This window comes from Apus apus, chromosome 18, assembly GCF_020740795.1.
Source record: "Apus apus isolate bApuApu2 chromosome 18, bApuApu2.pri.cur, whole genome shotgun sequence".
NCBI classification, from domain to species: domain Eukaryota; kingdom Metazoa; phylum Chordata; class Aves; order Apodiformes; family Apodidae; genus Apus; species Apus apus.
In genome coordinates this window covers 7,091,877-7,114,137 of record NC_067299.1, presented here as the reverse complement: position 1 = coordinate 7,114,137, position 22,261 = coordinate 7,091,877, and the positions used below count along the sequence as shown (strand labels likewise).

The following is a 22,261-nucleotide window of genomic DNA, read 5'->3' as shown; positions in this document are numbered from 1 at the left end:
TATTGAAAAGTGAAACCAGATGCAGATTAGCCATCCAAGTTCAGTTCCTTGCTGGCTGAAAGCCTCGGAAGATAGGTGGTTTTATCATTTTGGGAGTATTTTGTGCACTACACTGAAACTGGCGGTTGCATTCTCGAAGGACATAGCTTCCATGCAATGTTTATGCTGCTGGATCAAAATTCAAAGGCATGAAGTGGAAAAATTGGAATCCTCTGTTTGAAAAAACGTAAGAAAAGAGTTTAGTTTGTGGTTAATTCAATAACTGCCGAAGTTGTCACTGCAATTTTCCTGTATTTGTTTCCTTATTAATTAATGGTTGTGCTGTTTAAGCCTCCTTACTGTCCTTTGGGACCAAATTCTTGTCCTGGGTGAGAAACCACTCTCCCTTTTGTGTTGGGAATCGTCATGTGACTTGAGGCAAGGATTATGCTCCAGCCATTCCTGACTCATTAAATGATATTCTCCAGTGAATTTTCTTCTGGCTCCGTGGGTTCCCTGCAGGGCCTCTAGACCTGACCCAGTCTCTGTCACTGCTGCAACTTACTTTTTTCAGGTTAGTGCAGTATTGAAAAGCTGCTAGAAGCCCTATCTTCTGTGGTGGCTGTATAAGAAGTATCTATTTTAGATTTACTTGTTAAAGCAGCCCTATCTGCAGTCTTAACTGCTTTTGCCTCTTGGGACAATCTGTTAAGGATCCTCTCTGAGGGGATGCAAAGGGAAAATCCTACTATGTTTGTGATGCATTTAATCCACAGCCTGTCTATACACAGAAATAAATAGAGCATTCACCTTTCTGTTCCTGGATTCCTTTCAAATACAATTACAGCCTCACCTGTGGCATCCCGATTCATCAAGTTCTGTACTAAGCACTTCTGAGTCTTACTGACCACTTGTTTTAGAGGATAATAAATCCCTGTTCTCCCAGAGCAAACAGATTTAATAGAGCAGATTTTTTTTTTCTTTGATTTATGTTTGACATGACCAGAAAGCAGGATTTCAGTATCCAGTAGACAGTGCTTCACAGTTACAGAATCAGAGGCTGGCAGAGTCTGTTTTGCTGTTGTATGACAAATGGTGTAGGAAGACAGTGACAGTTTATATGTTCATATAGAACCACAGCACTTGTGGCAGTTGTTGCTTCAGCATTAAACTTCCTTAAAAGCTAGCTTTGAATTTAAAGGATGCCTTTGTACAGATGTGACCTCAGTAACTTACTTGTTAGAGAATGAAAAGAACCAAGAAGAGCCCTAAGTATTAGTCTTGAACACAAAATGTTTAATCGGAGTAGCCTTTCAAAAGTTAATGTGTATTTTACAGGGTTAGGAAGGTTACTGTGGACATTTGAAAAATATTTTTACCCCTCATTCTGTAACATCATTGGGGCATAAAAGGCAATTTTAATTGCATTTTAACAAGCCACAGTGTTAATGCAGAACAGCTGAAGAAATTAAAGAATGACATGCTAAATTGGGAATGTCTGGTAAAATTAGATAAACAAAATAGAATAACCAAAATAAGATTTTGGCTAATGGAATGGGTATGTGGTGACAAGCCTGTGTTTGTATGTTGTCACAATAAACAATCATCTGAGTTGCAATTATTAGTGATGATGAGAGCCACTATACTTCATTGATCATAAGATTAAGTGGCTTGTGCAAGATGGTATCTCCAGCTGCTGCTTGCTCTTGATATTGTGTGCTGTTGGTTTGTATGATTTGGAAGGGCTGCTACACACCATGATATTTGTGGGGTATCTGGGCCTGTCACTTACCTAACTATTTAATCACTTGTATTTAGAGCCATGGATATAGTCCAGAAATAGTTGTGTTTACTTATTGTCGTCACTACATTAGAATGGGACTTGTCTAAATAATGAAACCCTAGAAGAGCAATATCTCACTTGAAAACTCTGTGTCAATGGGGCTTTAAAATTGCTTGAATATGAAGAGGCTGTTACACAAAATAGATGGATTCTGCCAACCTAAGGATAGGAATCGACGTTTTCCAGAACAGATGTCATTGATAATTTATAGATGGTTTTAAAAATTAAACTTTATATAGAAGCCAGCTTAAAAATGAAGTCTTGTCAATGTTCTAAGTGCATTAGGTACATTAGGCAAAAATGTACGCTTCACTCAACGGTATTTAAATACTTCAGAAGTCAGGAGCAACCATGTCATTTGAAAGTCTGGTCGTGTTCAATATTAAAGGCTCATATGAGTCTGTTGGATTCCAGAAAATGTAGTTGTGCTCCTAGGAAGTGTTTTGAAAATAGTAATTCCTGCTTTTATTTCTTATACTTTTGATTGACATGTGAAAGCGAAGAAGATGATTTCTGGAGAAAAGGACACTTTTACATCTCAAAATATTTTTTTTGTTGTTTTAGTAAACTGGAAGAACTATATTGATGCCCTCCTCATTTTAAAAACTCAGAAGGCTTCTGCTCTCTGTGCACTGGACAGTAACACAGAGCGGGGCAAATTTCTGGAAATCTTTCTGGTGCTTTTGTGGCATCAGGATTTCCTTGTTTTTAAAAAAAATAAAGTAATCCCTTTTTGTTAAACTGATCCATCTAAAATGAAGCAGGGGTTAATACACTTTGCAAAGTAAGAAAAATTAAAAAAAACCAACAACCCAAAACCCAAACCCTGAGACTCAACCCAGGAAGATGGGAATTCTGAGATAATATTCAATGTTCCCAAAGGGACAATGCTGTCTCTTGTTGTCGCTGTTTATATTTAGCTACTATGCTCATATACAACTTAAAATACCTAGAATAGCAAGAAGAAATTTTTTTTCCTCTTCATTTGAAGTGGTACAGTGTAGGGTTGTTAATTTTGGCTTATCAGAGCTGACACTTGAGTAGGGGGAATAAAAACAGTGGTTTGAAGCTTTAACTCTCTCCACATGTGCCCTTTGCGAGGAGCCCTCCTGACTCCAGTGAAACTTTCTTGCCTGTCTTAAATTATATGCCCCCCATTTAGGAGAAGTTCACAGGTCACTCAGTTGATTTAAAATCCATTGTTGTTTGTGCAGCTGATAAGGGGCTAAAAAGCTATTTGTTAACAGACCTAGTCCAGAAAAGATCGTTAATAACTCTAGCTTCCTACTTGCATCAACTGAAATTCTCCTGATTAGTTAATGTAAACAGTATGATTTATATTTCAAAACTCAAGTTTACATGAAAATGAGCAATAATTTTCACACTTTCAGGAGTGTTTCATGCTGTTGTAACATAAGTGGGGTTTTTTTTTATTACTTTACCCAGTTATGGAAAAGATAATGAAATATTTCTGTATGACAATCTGGCAACTATTTATGTTTTATGAACATATTAGACACTTCAGGGTGCTGGTTTGTAACGGGTAATGCTCCAGAATGCCAGTTAGAGTTGTGAAAAAAAAATTGAGCAGAAAAATGGGAGAGAGCAAAGTCCTTGAGGAAACACCCAGACTGCTTTGGATCACACTAATGGCTTACTTATCCAAAAAGTGAACTTGTGGTCAAAAGGAGGATGGTTAACATGAGAGGATTTGGGGAGACAGGAAACAGAAAGGTTCTCAGGCCAAGTTTGCCTGAGAAATCTTAGCCCTGGCTGGGAGGCTGAGAGGGAGCACCTGGGCAGGTGAACCAGCAGCTGCAGGGAATGAGTGGTGCCTGCTGCACAGCAGTGGGAGTTCATCGGGCAAACAAGAGGGAAGAACAGCCTTAAAAATTATGGGTCTAGCTCTGACATGGTTGGAAAAAAGCAGGCTGCAATCTAGAGTGCCAGTCTGTGGAGTCATCTCACTCACCTCTGGTGTGTCCAGAACTTGACCAACAGGGAGTTTTACTCCTTTCCCTATGTTCTGCACTTTTAAAAATACCCATGGAAAGTAACCGAATGGTAACTTTTCTCTTCTAATAGGAGCTAACGGTTATGCCTCCATTATCTGGTAATGGCAGTGAAACATTTTCCTGTTCTTATAACAACTTTGTGGAGCAGCGTCAAAAATAATGCATCAGACAGCCTTGTCTGCTTTGATGAATCCATGGCTTCAGTGAACTATCTCAGTCTGCAGATCAAATGGGCTGTTCAAATGCTGCATGAGTTGTTCCAGCCCCTGAGATGGTAACTTCACCCTGGCATTGTCAAACAGAAAAGCTTTGAAGTGGCTGGTGCAAGGGGGTTTTTGAGGTGGGGTAGGAGGTCTGGGTAGGTGGAGGAGTCAGCCTGTCTTGGAGAAAATCACAAAAGCCTGAGGCTGGTTTACACTCAAAAGTTGTGTGGAAATACATGTCGGTTAGTGGTGGGAGGGGATGTGGGTTTTTGGTTGTTTACCAGTTTACTATACACAAGAATATGGGTGCAGTTACAGTAGCACAGATGTTTACTTATTTTCCCAGATAGGACTCACTATCCTAACTTGAAGTTACATCCAGAGTGATGGAATGTCACTGTGTTACTTGCATTAAACTAAAACAGCACCAACTTCTGACTTGGAAGCTAAGTGACATTTTCTAGCTGTCTACTTACCTGTGGTGTGGTGAAGACATTTTGTACACATCTGTTACAAAGACCGTGTCAGAGCAGGGCACGCTCCAAGCAGGCTGCTTACCTGAGGTGAGGTAACCGCGTGGCGACCGGAGGGCGATCCTGTGGGCTTGACGGAAAAATCCAAGGTGCTTATTCCGATTTGTGTAAAAGCTTTAAGAGCCTCAAAGATGCCCAGTGATGGAGTGGCAAGAGCAGCTCCCAAAGGGAGCCAGATGGTTGTTGCCACGTGCAGTGTGGGGAAGGGCCGAGCCACCCTCTTGAGGCATCTCTGACTGACCCGAGCTGCGTGTGGCGGGAAGGGGAGAGCGGCAGCAGGGCCCTGAGAAATTACCCTCTTCTCATCTAAATCTAACACCGAGTCAGTTTAATTTTCCCATCTTTTCACACACAAGTGGTTTACAAAAGGCTTGATCACCTCCAGTCCCTTCTGTAAGTTGTCCAGTGTCCGTTTTTGAGTAGGAAGAGTCCTCTCTGGATGAGCAGGTAACCTACAGAAACAGAGCTTTGGAGCCTTCTTTTAAAATATGAGAAAACATACCAAAGCATGCATTTTTCTTAAGTCTTAATAAGATAAAAATTCAAAATCAATTAAAAAATAAACTATTACATATTTTTATAAGCACAGATGTTCAGGATCCAGTAAGTAGAAGTTGTAAAGTCAAACATGTTTCTTAATCAATATTGGTTTTGAGAGTCCATGATGTCACTTGCTTAATTTGCCTTTTTTTCCTGACTATCTTTAAGGATTGTCTTCAGTATTTATCCTGCCCTAGCTAAGAAAGAAATGTCAGAGTTTATAAGGCTGCAATCAGTTGGGAAACCTTTATATCCCTTGAGTGTTGAGTGCTTATTCGAATATTGCATTACCAAACACAGTGTTCCTTTAGAAATTTAAAACAACATATTTTAACTTCCTGGTGTTAATAAGCAGCTGGCTAAGATACAATCTCCTCTGAACAGTAGCTTTTTCTTTAACTTTTGTTATCTGCATTTCCTAAGACCATTTCACAGGACGAAGTGTGGCTGTGCTTGCATTTTGCAGCTCTCTAAATCTGTCCCACAGTTTTTAGCCATCAGGCAGTGGCTCTGCTATGATTTATCATCTGCTGAGGTTTCAAGGTGGCTCATAGTCATTATGGCAATTAATTGTTGTATGCATCTTGCACAGGAAGACACTGGCTGTGGATCCCTGCTTGAAATAGTATTTCAAAGCAAACCCTTGTGGTATTTTGAAAGCTGGCTATGCATCGGGTTATTTCTTACTAATGTTTTTCAAGCAGTTGTAAGCCAGGCAGAGGAATGTTTCAGAACTTTCAGCAAAATTAGGAAGGTAATAAAAATGTGCAAGAAACATAATGGACTTTAACATTTCTGTGGAAGTGCTGTGAGCTGTCTTCATTTGGGTGTTGTCAGGGAGCCTGTCAAACACCACTAAAACTCCAAAGTGTTTCAAGTTTAGAGTTTGATGGTGTATATATATGTGTGTGTGTATAACTTTTTTTTTTTTTTTTTTTTTCCCATCACTGTTGCATTTCTGTGACTCTGAACAGGAAGGTCAAGGACTCAGTAGATGTAAAATACAATAATAATGACATCTTGAATCTCTTGAGAGAGATCTTTCCCTGGGAAACACCTTTTAGGTTTTAAACGCAGCACAAACTTAGTAATCAAATGTGGTTATATTGAGGAATCAAAGCAAGTACAGTTTATAATAACTGTGCCTATAAGCTAAGCTGTCATTTGTGATATTATTTCTTTATGGCAATGCCTGGGAGACCAGAGAGCTACAGATAGCAGCTCTGTGTTGTTGTGGACACGTTCCCAAAACTGTGAGGGTTTCTTGTTCTGTTTCTCACAGAGTACTAAATTTGCACTTTGACAGTATTGTCGATTGGCTTGATTTTTAGAGGCCGTGGTTGGTGGAGTTTTTCTGAAAGTATTTTTTTGCATGTGTATTTTCTTTAGAACACACTTCAAAGAAAATTGTTTAATAAAATGGTTTCTAAATAAATGTTTCTGCACTTGGTCTCTCACTTGAGCTCTTCTAGGTGGCACCATGTCCTCTGTCTGTCACGCTCTCCTATTATTCCCTTGTGCATACAAACCTCAATATTTACTTTCAGTCTTCCAAGTTTGTTTACTCAGGTTTCACTGCTGGCTTTGAGGAGCTGTAATTTATCCATTTTGAGCCCTCAGTGGCACTTGGTGTCAATTTTGAGGTGTGTTAGGAACATTTAGCTTAAAGCAATTGCTTGAACTTGGTGCATTTTTTGCTTTAGTTGCACAGAGGAGTTTTTGGATTGAGCTAAAAGAAGCCTTCAATATTGAATCACATAGTATTGTTTTTGATTCATTTAAACACCTTGTAAAAAGTGTCTTGTATATAAAAGATGGTCACAGTAAGATGTTAGAGTATTTTTATGGATTAAAGGGTTTTGCAGGCATTGCTGGAATTCCTCTGTAAATCCCTGCATACATCAGTCAGTCAGTTTTAACCTCCACTCTTTTTTTTTTGAGTGCAGATTTCACTCCTTTTACCAGTTTGTGTTAGACTTCTCATGACACTTGGTGTTAATTGATATTTCAGGTAAGCAGTAATGGAAGACATCTGCTGCTTGGTGAGGTACATGTCTTTGATAACAGTAGTGTAAATGAAAATGTGAGCTTCACAGCATCTCATTCTGGTTCATTCATATATAGAAATGTATTTCTGAGTTAACAACAGTTAAATTTTACTTAAGTGTATTGGAATTAAAGTATTTTTACTGTCTTGTAAAGAGTGGGAAAATGCTTTTGAGAAAAGTAGTAGACAGTTTCTAATTTAGCAGTATTGCAGATCAAGGAAGTTTGCCACAAAGATAGGAATAAGGTAAAGAGTTTGAAGCTTAGGTTAAAATGATTGTAGATAACTTGATCTGTAGTTGCCATATATAGTCATACAAGAAAAAGTCTGCACGAATCCTCCAGACGTTTATGGACTTCTCTGATTCATCTGTCAGAGCCAAACAGCTCCAGCCAAGAGATAGGGAATTTGTTAAACTGCATTAAGTTCCTAAATTGCTGTAGCCCAAAGGAGCAATTCTGCCTTTTTAAGGGGGAAGAGTAGGAGGGAGTAGGCAGGGAGGATAATGCAATTATGAAGTCTCTACTTTTGGTAAGAGTTTCAAGAAGATGAGTAACATTCTAGAGCTCTTTAAAAAAAAACACAACACACACACACAATAACTTGAATTAATTTCTGTTGCTATCATCAAAAGCTGGCTTTCTAAATTTAGCAGTTTCCTATAGACGCTCAGCTTATGCTAGCAACAGTAAAACTATTTTTCCTTAAGTGCAATTTGTCACCTTCCCCTTCTAAGTTAGTAGAAGATAAGCTTGTATTAATTCTGTTGATTTATTGTTACACAAGTATGTCTCATTTTAATCTGCTATTGAGTTCATTGTTTTTCAGTGCTAGGCTCACATGCCTTCCAAGCCAGAAAAAAGTGCACCTTTCTGTCTCTCCTTTTTTAATTTTTGATTCTCTGGGTTTCTTTTCCAGTTTTTTGGTGTGGTTTGGTTTTTTTTTTTTAAATCTCTTTCTTCCCTGTCCCCCTCCTCCAGATTCTGGAACAGTTCAAAGTTCAGCACATGAATTTGGGAATTAGTCCCAGCTGAGGCTATATATTACAGTTGTGAGAAGGTGATTCTGCTCAAAAGTACTTTAAGTGGATTTTTTTATTTCTTAAGTTCAACTCACAAAAAAGGTAAATGTGTTGAATAAATCTGCAGTGAGATTTTGCTTTCTTTCATTTATATCTGCAGTGTGCTACCAAAGCATGTGCATTATAGGCCTGAGTGTATTTCATTAGGAATTTTGCCAGGAAGTGTAAAGGCAGCAAAAGTTTTTCTCTGAATTGCTTGTCTTCCCAAAGCAACATGAAAAGATTTGTGCTCTGTTTGTTTTATTTAGGTCAGGAGGATGACAGTTATATTAATTTTCAGGTGTTTTTTACCAGGTATGCTAAGCTAGTTGTAGTAAACCCTTTGGGTCTATATCCTGATGTTTTTGACGTTGTTGATTCTTTTTTTCTTCAAATTTCTCATATTTTTAGGAATCTGAGGTTCCCACTTTAGCTGCATTTAAAGGGCGATGCCTGGTAAAGACACAGTAACCTGTGAGGCAAACCAGACAGCTAACCAGCAGCTCCTTGCATAGAAGAGGTCAAAAGAACATAAAGATAATATAGATGATGAGCACAAGAGTTTTAACAAATGTAGATCATGGATTTGCAAGACAGGAGGCTTTTCCCTCTGATCCTCCTGAAACAGCAACTTTTCTGTAGGAGCAACTGGCTTTTGAGTAAAACTTGAATGGTCAGGATCAAGATCAAGTGAGCAAATCTTACAAAAAGATTTAGAGGATTGCTTAGTATTGGATTTTCTTGCTTTGGAATAATAGAAAAAGGCTGACTGTAATGATAGAAATCAGTAAATACACCTGTGTTCTTACATGCAGGTATGTCGGAGTATGATTAATGCATGGTTTGTTCACAGCTAGATTTTTAACCTGTTTTTAAGAGATAAGTAGGGAAAACAATTTTGCAATATCTGATGTCTCTGCAATGTACAGACTGGTGCACTTCCCCCCTCCCCCCGATTTTACATATAGTCTGTGAGGATCTGTGAGATGAAGCATGGTTCCTTATATTTAACACAGACTTATTCTTCTTGGAAACATAACCTGACTTTAAAGCAAGATGTTTGTATTTTGGAAATCTTTCCACTCAACCCATAATGGGTTATAAAATATGTTTTTCAGTGCTCTCACTTTTCCTAGATAAAACTGTCAATTTAAATTAATGATTTCTGAATGGTCCTACCCATCTTTTCCTTGAGACTCAGGAGAAATCCAAACCTCCTGAGTGCAGCCCTGCCAGATGGGCACCCAGGTTTCTGCTTTCATCCTCTAAGAAGGCAAGACCAAGTGCTGAAGTAGCGTGCACACTGCTTCAGACACAGCTCTGCTTGTGTGAAAGGAATATGGAAAATTGCAGGCACAATTATGGTTTCACATTAAATATTCTTCTTTTTAAATCCACCATGTGAAGCATTAGTCTGTGTTTGAACTGGTGTTGTAATTGGACCACAGTACTTAGTTGCATTTTCTTGCAGAGTCGTGGCCCATGTCATTAGCTTCTCATTAGACACGTTAATTTTCTAAAACTCATAACATTAACCTTTATTCAGAAGTTCCCCATTTTACACGGAAGAGAAACCTCTTTTCTGCAGGCTGTAATTCTGAATAATCAGGAAAGCATTTTGAACTCTTCATAGACTTTTAAAGGGAAAAATGAGACACTGTAGTGGATGGAGAAAGATCCAGCAAGACGTGATTTGGGACGAGCTTTAAGGATCTTTTCCCCTGGAAAACACAATCGCAGAGGCAGAGAACTTGCAGAACAATGTGAAGTTTTTGGTGGGGTAGAGCAGTTCTGGTTAAAACTTGCCAAATGTAGGTGAGGCTGTTTATTGGGATGCACAGCTAAGCAGTCAGCTTGCTTTCAGTTTTATTGGACAAATGTACTCATCTAATAAAATCTGCAGGTACTTAACAACACCTTGTTACCAAGTAATTATCTTTTCTGTATGCAGACATACTGGCCTAAGCCCTAAGAATGGTAATTCTGGGTTTTGCTGATATGTGGCATGAACAGAGCACTTCAAAGATTCTGAAATAGTTATTTGGCTAATCAGATGTGGTTTTTATTACATAAATAAGCAGTTCTGCTGACCTGGGATGATACAGACATTCCCCATAGTGAGGGTCTATCGTGGCATGTTTGGTGTCACCTGCAGCCTTCAGCAGGGACAACAGGGTTTAAGGAGAAAGCAGGACAAACTGTTAGCAGGAGGAAAAATTCCCGTGGAGCCATTAGCCAGTATGTAGCCTTTTAAATTAATATGTTTGTTAAAAATTATGCTTGATGTTTTTCTGTGTATTGGTGAACTCTTAAATAAGTAATCTGTTGATGTTTGGGCTTTTTTTATTCCCTACTGGAACTTTAGTGACCAAGCTTTCATTTCACTACAATTTGCTCCTTCCAAAGCTCTACCTGAATCTTTTTTGTTTTAATTAATTTTTGTTGTTTCCTAGCAACTCTAGTTTCTAAGTTCTCAATTGCTTCTGTTCAATGTCTTTTCTAGCCCATGTTAACTTGCTGTTTTGTAAGTGACAGCAGGTTTTAACATGATTCTAAAAAGCACAGTTCACTAAATTAATTTGTAAAGGTAGTTAAAAAATTCTTTTTTTATTAAATATAGCCTGTCTGTATATATATATCGTGTATGTGTGTATATATATACATACATATATGTAGATGGATGCAACAGGTCTTCTTTAGCACAGTTGATTTTTAAACAGTTATGAAGGTAACCAGTCTGTTTATACGTTGCTTCATAGGCACAGAGTAAACTTGTTAGCTTTTTGTTTATTTTAACTTGGAAGAAGCTATAAGAGGATTCCATTAAGACTCGGGCAAGTGAGTAGTTCCATTGACAGGAAAGTGCCAGTCCCAGACACAAGGAAATGTGGCAAGTAGACATCCTCACAGATAGTCCATTTTTCTTGTGCTTGGGAAGGGCATGGGTTTGCCTCTTTGCCATTGAAAAGGACCCCAGGACCAGCCCCAAATTCTTGCTGGCTCTAGACTCATTTCCCCATGGCTTATTAGGAGCCTGTGTGGTCTACAGAGTTTGGTAGAAACAAGGGTGTATCCACAAAGTAAGTCTTGAAACTTCTGTGTCTGCTGTCCATGCTCACTTTCTTCTGGGGGTGTCATGTGGCTGCAATTTTACAAAATGCTCTGAGGTGGGTGAATAACAAAAATTCATCACTTTCCAAAGAATCTCTGTTAGTGTGTGTTCTGTAGGCTGGGTATGCCCTAATCCATAACCTTTCTGAAGTGCAAGCTTCTCCTCCTGAATTGCAATGCATGTGTTTTTGCTTAATATTCTCCTTTCAGCTCAAGTCTGCTCTCACTAAATCAGCCTTGGAGTATTTTTTCACTTCTTGCTGGGTGGGTCCATACACTGAAAAATAGGTCAAGAACAGTAATCTAAATCTACTGCTAATAAATAATTAAAGCTAATGGAATTTGCACAAGATCTGTGAGCTGAAATATTTCAGAAAGTACTGTGGTGTACATTTTGCAACTGTAAATCAAGATTTTTTTTATTTATCATTGTGCTAGGTTGAAACATATCTGTAACATAAATGTAACATTTAAAAGATTTTTAATTTTTTGTCCAGAGAAAATACTGGCCTGTTAGTGTGCTAAATAACTAAAAATATAGAAAATTGATAACATCATGTTTTATTATTTAAGGATCAGTTTGGAAGTAAATACTTTAGCAGCCTTAAGCAATAAGGTTCTATATCTCATTAAATCATAGTGTAAATTGAGCAATAAATTGTTTGCTCATATGATTTAATTTACTTTATATTTTAGGAACTAAGTAAGTCATCTAAGTTACTACATAATGCCTGTTTGGACAACTATCTGGGATTTCAGTTTCATATCTTTTAAAGCAAAACAAAGTGGAGCTTGCTTGAACTAATAAAACATGAAGACTTAAATGTTTTACTCCAATCACAGGAGCTCAGGATCTCTGATGAAAAAAATGGCATATTCTGGATTTTTTCCTAATTGAAATAAAAAATAAAAAGAAGTAATATTTAAATCTTAGGTATTGGTAGGTGAGCATCTGACTGTGTGTGATCCCAGCTTGTTCACCAGTTTACCCATAGCAGGGTGAAGCATATATGCTTGCTGTCTCTCTCTAATTAAGCAGCAGAACTGCTTACTACTAATTATAGTTAACTTGCTGATTTCTGTGTTTCACAGTGACATGTTGTGTCCTTGAAGTTTATAATAATCAAACACACCTTGGAAGTTGATGCCAGCGTTCTTCCCAAATCCTTCATGCCTGGCTGCTTTTCACCTCTCCCTCTTTCAGCTGTATTTTTAAGAGAGAGAAGCTCAACAACGTTACTGAGATAATAGCTGTGTGGACAAAGTGTATGGAGCCCTGCCTGTGAGGGCACACAGATAAACAGAGGAGGGGAAACCTAATAGCAGCTACCTGAAAGGAGGTTGTGGGGGGGGGTGGGTGTTGGCCTCTGCTCCCAAGTAAAGAATAACAGGATTAGAGGAAATGGCCTGAAGTGGATTGGATATTAGGAAGAATTTCTTTACTGAAAGATTGATCAGGCACTGGAAGGGGCTGCCCAGGAATGTGGTAGAACCACCATCCCTGGAGGTATTAAAAAAACATGTAGCTGTGGCATTTCAGGACATGCTCCAGTGGGCGCTGGGTTGTGGGTTTTTTTGGTGTGTTTTTCTTCCTTTGGGGGGTGGCAGGGCTGACAGTTGGACATGGTGATCTTGGAGGTCTTTTCCAACCATGACAATTCTGTGATTTGTGATCCTCCCAGCTGAAGAAACAAATATCCATCAAACCAGCACACTGCCCCTCTTGAAAGAGGGGCTTGAACCTGGTTGCCAGTTTTTGACACAAGAGTTCCTTTCAAGGCCGTGCTGCATCTTGTGTATGTGGATTGAATTGAAAAATACCTTCCCACACAGTCAATATATATTGGGTTTTGTTCTGGGTGGTTGTTTTTTTTTTTCTTTTTATTCTCTCCCCCCCACACACACCCTCCCCCTTTCTTTTTTATAAGTTCTCATAAGAAAGTATCTGGAATCACAATGTTCAGCCCTGCCAATTTTGAGCACAGGGCCACCTGTTCTTTCCTTACTACATGTGGACTAACAAGGAAGGAAACACGAAGGGGTAAGATGGCAGGGAAAGCTGTAGCATCTTGCTAGTGATAAGGCAGCTCAAAAATAGGTTGTGACAGCTGAACTAATGATGTCACGGATGCTGATACAGGGGGACTGCTTCTCATTATGATTTCTCTGCCAGACTTTGTGACATTCACCAGCCAATGCGTGTCCCAGTGAGAAAATATGTAGAACATATCATAGGATGTGGTGCAGGAGCTACACAAAAGAACATTTGCCAAGGTTTTTGTTTTATTTTGCAACAGCACAATATTTCTGTAGATGATAAAGGTGTCTAGGTGAAGCTTAGCCTTGCCCGACCATTTTATCAGAGCAGGGTCGTAGGGGCTCTTGTTGTGACATTTAGAGATAAGCATTTTGGAGGTAAATGAGATGGAGCAGTCTGTGAGGAGATCAGAAGGTTCTGTGTAGCTTCAGACCTCAAGTAAACTACAAATAGAGGCTTGGTAGCCTGGCCATTTGTATGTTCTTTGTACTGTACACTGTGTATTAAGATAGCAATAGATAATGTAGCTTAGTTGTAAGAAAGTGCATTTGCTGCCCAGATTTTTACCATAGATTTACTTTTGGTTTATTTTCCATAAAATTATTTTAAATGAGAACAGAAAGGGACTTAAAAATTATTTGGATTCAGATTTCATTCTGTAGTTACTTGATCAAAATGTAAACTCACTGTTTATACTCTTGTCAAGGGAAAATGCTATATTAGCTTTCAGCGATCAGATTTGATTCAGATAATGATACAGCATCCTAATTCAGTCCCTGCTTCATATATTGAGTTTGTCTGTGATGGAGCCTTTTTCAGAAAACTGCTTTACCCTGATAAATCACTCAGAGAGAGTGAGCACACGTTTAGATGGCATGAAAAAACAGGCTAATAATGTGATTGTATCAGAGTTCTCAAACATTTCAATGCATTTGTGTTGATAAATTATAATTTGTTTTAATGTTCAATTGCATGTAGCCTTTTTAGCTGTTCTGCCTGATAGCAATGATTTGCTAGCTGGATACGAGTGCTGAAGTTGGTTGCTTTTCCTGTTTTGATCACAGCCCAGGCAGTAAAGGCCACTACACTTTAAACAGATAATAAATCATATGGTGTCCTTACTAACTGACATTACAGATTCCCCTGGGTCTGAACTGAATGTCCTTTCTGTTCAGTTTAGTGCAAAGAAGGTAAAATCTTATTTTATGTTAGTGTAATATTTTGAGACCAAGTCTGATGAGGAATTTTTCCAAACTGCCAAAAATAAATCTCACCAGCAGCTTTAGCTGGTGACTCGAGGCATATGTGTTCCTGACTTGTGTTTATTTTTATTTCCCTTTTGTTGTGAGCTGTCTAAAGTTTTGATGCAGATTAGCCAAGGAAGAATTAAAAAAGTAGACTGTAGACTCTTTGCATGGGGGGAAGGAAGAGGGAAAAGAAATAAAAAACTGGTGTGAAGGTGTTTATGCCTTTTGTTACGGGGTGTGCCACTTATCCACTAACCTGCACGGCATATTTGATTGCATTTAAAATACTGGAGTGTCCTGGTTTGAGCCAGGATGAAGCCACTTCTACTGTTTGTTTGTTTGTATTTTTCCTTCAGTAAGCGCGGAATTGGTAACACTGGAAATTCCTTGCAGTTACTTTTCTTAGACTGTTTGCTCTGTGAAGATAATGGAAGTGGGATGCTCTGTCTCTACTGTTCAGCTGCAACAGATTTCAAGTTATTGCTAAGATTTCAAGTTGTCAGAGCATTTTACCCTGTTAAACTATGTGCTCTAATGATCAGTGTGTCCCAGGATTGCCCCGAATTGATTACTGTGATATAACCAGTTGCTTGCCAGTGGGACTGAATCACTTTGAGTTGTGTTCTCCACTAGCATGCAATGTTTTAAAAACAGTTTTACCACCAACAAAAGCTGCTGTCTAAATCAAGCACAACAGGTTTTCCCTTTATGGCATGAATTTTGCTGGGTAACGATGTGATTGCTGGGATGAGTGTTTTAGCATCCTGAATTTGCTAAATGAAGTATGTGTGGGAATCAGATTTTGTACTTGAAAGCTTTTCTCCCTTTTTGACAGCCTGACCAACTGTTTTCTTAGCTTTGGGATGCCCCTTCTATTCCCTTTTTTCCTCCTGCTTCTCTCCCATTTGTCTTGCTATAAACAACTACCAACAACATATCTCATGAAAGATGAATATGAAGGCAAAGTCCTGACATAGTTTATATGATGAAATAAAAAGTGCTGGAAATCCTGTCTTTCAGAAGTTAGTGCATGTCAGATTATAAGAGTTCAGCAGCAGGCTCTTGGCTAGAGCTCACCATGCACACAATGAGCAGCAGGATTTTGGTTCTCCTGCCTTGAGAGCTGGCTGTGCTTTATTTCACTGGATGCCATCATGGTCCTTTGTCATCTGCTGATGTACCTGGGGTGACTTCTGGTGCTGACACTGTGTGCTTAGGCAGTGGGAATAATGCCCTGCTCTTGAGAGCCCTGCAAGCAAGAGACTTGAGGCTGGACTGGAATTAGATCTCCTCTATTTCTGCTTTTAGTTTTGACATCAGTTTGCTGGCTGGTGCCAAAACAGCCAGTAAATTCAGAGGCAATACCAGGAACAGAAGCCCTAAACATGATGATTTCCTATCAGCTGAGATTTTTATTTCAAGAACCATGGCTTTGCTTGGATAGCATTATTTTTCCTCATTTTATAAAATGTAGAAGGTTACCAGTAGCCTGACTGTAAATCTGATGTCTCTGTTTGTAATTTCACTGTGCATTGAAACCTACCATGTTAGATTTTGGTGCTGAATGTGGGCATTTATTTTGCCATTATGGTTATTGCTACTTTCTTCAATGTCACCATCATCAGGTTACAAAGAAAACATGTTATAAAACATGCTCAGCCCTCCCAGGTCTCCCAGAGTAGTCAGAAGTGGGGAAAAGCTGCTCAACCTGCTGGTTTGCCTTGGTAGAGGTGTAATTTGTAGATATTTGTGATACTCAAGGACAGTATCTAACCTTTTTCTGTCCTAAAACAGGCAGCAGAAAATATCAGGAAACACTTAGGTGACTTGACTTGGTCTAAGAACAGAAGGGTTGTTTGGTTTGGTGCCGAAGAGGGAGCTTAAAAAGTTGCAACATTATCCTTAACTTGATAGGGATTAGCTGTGTGTTAGTGCAATAACCATGTAAGAAGTGAAATTTGGCTGATGATTTGTCTTTGATGGCTTCATTTGTGTTTGGCTCCCCAAGCCATTTCTTAGGGAGTGGGAGAACTCCTGATACTCCAACTCTCTGCATGACTTGTCACTTAAATGACAAAAATCACTTCTCTCAAAAGCCTACTTTTTCCTTCAGGAAAATCAGATTAAATCCAGGGCTAAGGGTGTTTTGGTGAGTAGTTTAATGTCCAATATGTTGCATGACTGTAGATGTAAAAATGAAAGCATTGGAAAAGAGAATTTCCTAACTTATTAAGGTCACCTTTTCCGAAAGGCCCAAGGCTTCAACAGACCCTTTTCAAACAGAGAAAATACTTCAAAGACCTCTTTATGACCGTTTGCATGAGGGTCAGGGTAGCTAGGGAACTGTGGCCTGTGTGGGGCTAGGAAGATTTCAGGGTTTCTTAAGCAGCTCTTGACTGTTCCAGTTGTGAGCTGTGTTCTCAGAGCATCATAGGACTCCTGGTTGCAGAGAACGTTCAGAGGCTGACAAGATCTTACCTGGCCCTTAAAGTAGGTCTTCAGCACCCACACTAGGTCTGGTTACCTATGCCTTGAAAATCTCCAAGGATGGGAAGTCCACCTTCTTCCTGGGTAATGTGCATCAGTGCTGCCCTCCTAGATGATGCAGCATCATGTTATTGTTTTTCTATTTCTTACAGATTTATTTCTAGCTGTATTTGTACTATGAAGTTGCTGCTTTTGTGCCTTGTCAGTGGAATACCACAGCAAAAATAGGAGTCCAGCTTCTTGGCTGTACATGAATAATACAGTGTTCTCTGCAAAGTTACAGGATTTTATTCTTCAGGCAGGCACACAATGAGAATTCTGAGAATTTGTAAGTGAATTAGACCCAAACCAGGTTAAAAGTGGAGCCACTGAGAATTTTATGCAAGACAGATATAGCTCTGTTGTGCTAAATCATCTTGGTTGCTAAGTAAAAATATGCTATAAACTTCTTGAGTGATTCTATGGGCTGTATTTTAATGAATTTTGTAGCACTAAGTGTGTTGTAATTCTGAAGAAGGAATGTTGAGTTTTCCAGAAGCCAAGAAACAATATTGCCTTCTTCAAGGTGGCTATTTCCAGTTCTTTGATGGCTAAAGTCAGAGCACTCTGGAGAAAATAATGAAGAAAATAGACCTTTTACAAAATGGCAACACTCGTACTTGAAACAATGGTCCAAAGTCATCTTACTTTAAGCCTACCTTCCATTTGTGGAAATTTCTTTGGCCTAAGTTCAGAGGTGTAGCTGCTCTTTAGGTAGACAGAGGCATTTACTTCTAATCTCTTTAGAGTTTCAGCTGAATTATGAGATTGAAGGTGTTCAGTGCTTACCCAACATCACTACATTTTGTTAATTAATACCGTTTGCAACAGAGGCAGGTGTGTGTCAAACTGGAAATGCAGACTTGTTCAGAATGAATTCTCAGTATACCTTTACTCTAATCAAAGCTCCCATAAAATGCAATCAGGATTGAAGTAGTATTTCAGACCTGCAAATAGTGTTAGGAAAAACTTCACAATGACTTGTCCTTTCAAATTTTTCTGATGAATTGTCTTGCTTCCGTCTTCTAGGACCTGCGCAAACAGGTAGCTCCATTACTGAAGAGTTTCCAGGGAGAGGTAAGAGCTGATGCTTCTCATGGTGCTTTCACTGTTGCTTCACCTGAGTCTGGTGTGCTGGCATTCTTTCAGCAGGGCCGGGTGGGTCCAGAGCTCTTGAGCAGAGAGCATGGCAGGGGTTCAGCCCTGCTGTGTTTTGCTGTGTGTGTGACACGCCGGGTTTGTGCTGGACAAGCTGAACTGGTCAAATCACTTTGCAGTCAGCAAACCTGAGCAGAAGCTGTCCCTTGCAGGGACCTCAGGTGGCACATGCTACCTTGCCATGCCTCAGTGACTTGATGGTTTGAACATTTAATGAATGCAATGTAATGTACATAAAAAATAGGAACTGTAAGCCTTTTCAGCTGTAAAACATTGTATTCTAGAGGGCTTGATGGCAAACCTTAAGATGGCAGGTGTTTGTTGGGAAGTGTTAACAGCTATGGTGCTGGCTCTTACTTTGATTTCTCTTCACACCACTCCACTAAGAAACACATGATTAGAGTGATCACAGGTTTAAAATCCAACTGTTGTTATTTTGAAGAATTTCTATAGCAAAAGGCAGCTGGGCCAATTACAGAATTTTACATTATAACTGTGGACAGCACTGAAGCACTCGCTTCACGTGAGTGCTTAGGCCAGATGGGAGCTGTTGTACTGCCTCCAGGAAGGTGCCATCTATGAAGTCTGCAAATTATATTTCTCCTTTTAAAGATCAGTGCCTGCGTGGGGTGGTAGATTTAGGTTTTAGCTTACACTCTTGTTAGACACTGTAGAGCTCTGCTCTTAAAGTTAGCTGTATTAAAGCAGCAGCACTTTTTACTTTCTCAATCTTTGAGTTGTTGGCTGATTTTGTACTGTTGCAGTTCCCATCAGAGCACAGAGAAATTCAGGAATGTGTTTTCAGAAGTCTGTGTAGGGAATTAGGTGCACAACTCCCATTATCTGTAATGAGAGTTGCATTTCTCATTACTTGTACATCCTTCTAAATATGTATCCCAAATAGGCAATAATTCCTCATGTTAAAAGCAGTTGAATTTTTTATTTATTTTATTTTACAGCACAATTTCCCAAGTATTCCTGTACATAAATAAATAAACAGGACAACTTTGTCCTTGATGTATCTAATAGTAATTTGTGAGAACAAAGAATGACTTGTGTGAGTCTGTTTGCCAATGGAAATTTACACTTCAAAATTGCTCCGAGTGGATTGCAGTGCTCTTAAAACCTTTTCACTTTACTTTCAAGCTTTCAGTGTACTGACTGAAAAGTGCATGTGTGCTTTCAGCACTGTTCTTTAATGAAGGAAATGTCTGATGATCAAGGAAGAATCATAAATCCAAACTTGTCTACAATGAAGGAAGATTCTCTCATTAGAGAGAGCTGTTAGAGACATCTCACTCTTACCTTGGTGTTGCACTTACACTCCCTTACAGTAGTTGTGCTTCACTAATGTAAAAGTGAAGTTGGTATACATTCAGCCTCACAAATTACAAGACTAAGATTTGTTGGTAGAAATCCCCTCTTAAATAAATGAAGCATGAATACATTACAAGATTGTTCTGCTGAATCTCTTAGCCAGTGATTCCAGTCTCCCTAATCTAGACAGGATTTTAGAAACCTATAAGAATCTGAACTAATCGTGATTGACTACGTAAGTGCAGAAAATTAAACTGTGAATTGTGGTATTCGATTATAGATGCAATTACTGTATCTTGTTTTGGAGACAAAACAAAATACCAAGAGTCTTATTAGCCTGTTCTGTTGCATTATATTGTTGTCCAGAATATAGAGGTGGTCTCTGTTCATTGTTAGGGCTGACTGTATGAAAGATCACGAGATGAATGCTCCAGGTAGCTCAGAACAAACTGTGTTAGGCATATAGGTTTTCTATATTTCACATCCACTGGAGATGCTTCATCTTACCCTCCCTTGAGATGGCTCAGCAAGCAATGTAGCTGGGGGATCATCCCAGAAGCTCCCTAAGATTGCTTTGCACTAGTGAGTTTCTTGTTAGTTGATATCTAATGTCCTGGGAGGTAATGGCAGAGGGACCTTTTGGTCAAGTACTTTGGGGCATGAGCAGGGAAGGAGGAATAGGGAGTGATCTGTTCATAAGAGGTTCCCTGCTTCAACTACAGAGATTTGTTTTCAGCCCCAGACTAGGATATTTTTTAAAAATACCAAAGGGGTAAATAAATAAAACAGATGTAAACAGAGAAGTAGTGAAAGCAGATGTTTTCTAAAGTGCCTTCTGCTAGAGAGTGAAAGAGAGAGTGTCCTCAAGCAGCAGGTGAGGAATGCTGTAGGTGTCTGGCAGTACTGAAGTTTGGAGCATCACCTTCTTCTCACTGGTTCCTCATACAAAAGTTACAAAGAATAATTCTTGCATGATGGAGCTTCACTGTACCCTCTCCACCTCATTTTGGCTTCTGACTTCTGTCTCCACCCCTGCTGCTATTGCCTCATCTTCTTCTTGATCCCTAATGACAGAACTAAGTAGGTGCGTTGGCATGCCCAAGTAATACTGAATTATGATTCTACTTCAGAAGGGAAGTGGCTTTTTCAAATCCCATGTGGAATGATTGTGTTCCATGGGGCTCTGGGCACTAGGGAGGGCCAGAAGATCAGAAGGGACAGGCAGCTCCCTAACTAGCAAAGATATTTAAGTAGCTTTATGTGCATATTGCTCTTTTCCTGCCTACCTCAGGACTGGCTCCCCACCTCCTGCCTTGCCTCAGCACTTTTGATAGTGTGAGCCCACTGTGAGCTTAACGTTTTCTTTTTTTCCCCTTTTTTTGCTGGCTTAGTTTTCTACCAGATTGGTTTGTTGAAGCAGCTCACTGCAGGCTCCTGCTGGGCAGGAGAGAGGCCAGGAGAGAAAACCCAAGGGCAGGAGAAGTGCAACTGTGCCAGCTTAGGTTGACTTAAACTGTCCTTGAACTGTACCCTCAGCAAGGCTGACGTGACTTGGAGAGAGGTTAACTTAAGCTCACATATTTAAATATCCTCCCAAGCATGTTTTATGGGACATCTGCTTGTAAACCTGTGGCTAGTTCACTTTTTTAAATAAATCCACAGGTCACTTTAGCCAATTTTTCTTTTCATTTTGAGCATGGATGCTACTCCCTGCTTTCCCCACCCCCCCGGATTTTCCCTTTGTGTAATATGAATTTATAAATAAAAAACCCCAAACCAGAACATTCCGTATTCTGTGGATATTTATCTTGTTCATTCAGATGAAAACTGTTCCAGTTATCAAATACACAGTTTCCATTAGTAGCTGGAAATAACTTTTTTTGTATAGATCTCAGTGCTTTAAGTAACTGGATTTTTTTGTGATGACAGTTAAAGTAAAAGCATTATGAAATGGAATTTAGCATGCTGCAAATTTCAAAATGCATTCCTTGTTCAATGTTAAACCCTATTAATTCATTACTGTACTACAATTTTATTATGGTACTTCTTCCTTATTTAGGATTTTAATGGAAATTTGAATGTTTTTGTTTTGTCTTTTTTAATGAACAGAATACTGTGTCTGATTTATAGATTATGGTATTGTTCTTTTCATTTTTGTGGGTAACTTTTCCAACTTTCCTGGAAGGTTTAAGGTCTGGGTGGTGTGAATAGGCTGTTATGAGCATGACAGTTAGAAGTCATTAATGTAAGTGGGGTAAAATTCCTGTTGTTTCTATTTTACATCTCTTTTTTGTTTGTTTTGCTTACCATTAACCTGTAGACACAACTTATTAATGGTTTGCTTACCATATGTTGGGCTAAATAAAGGACAGAATCCGAAAAGACTAAAGAGCTTTATGATTCAATCACAAAATGATTAGGTATCATTTGGAAGTTGGCAAGGCACTCCTTTGAGCAACCATCTAAATAAGCTGTGTTCTGAGTAGGTAATTGTGTGTTATCATGTTTACATCAGTGGATGGATATTTGTACATGGAATCTTAAAAAAAGAAGGAAAGGAAAAAAGTTAGGTTCTTGGGCTATATTAATTCAGAGAACTGAAGCTGTGGTATGGAAGTCTAATGTTGGAATCCATATTTGTGAA

At 39.0% G+C, this 22,261-nt stretch overlaps 1 protein-coding gene across 10 annotated transcripts in view; it reads left to right on the top strand.

The window, feature by feature from the left end:
* Positions 1–22,261, top strand: part of CUX1 (cut like homeobox 1) — a 278,864-nt gene that overhangs the window by 92,179 nt on the left and 164,424 nt on the right. For 8 of the 10 annotated variants that reach the window (XM_051635434.1, XM_051635437.1, XM_051635430.1 and 5 more), the window contains exon 3: positions 18,172–18,219. The exons of the other annotated variants lie outside the window; for them this stretch is intronic. In XM_051635434.1, the coding sequence (XP_051491394.1) occupies positions 18,172–18,219 (48 nt within the window). The remainder of the gene's footprint in view (positions 1–18,171; positions 18,220–22,261) is intronic. 10 annotated transcript variants of the gene reach the window in all.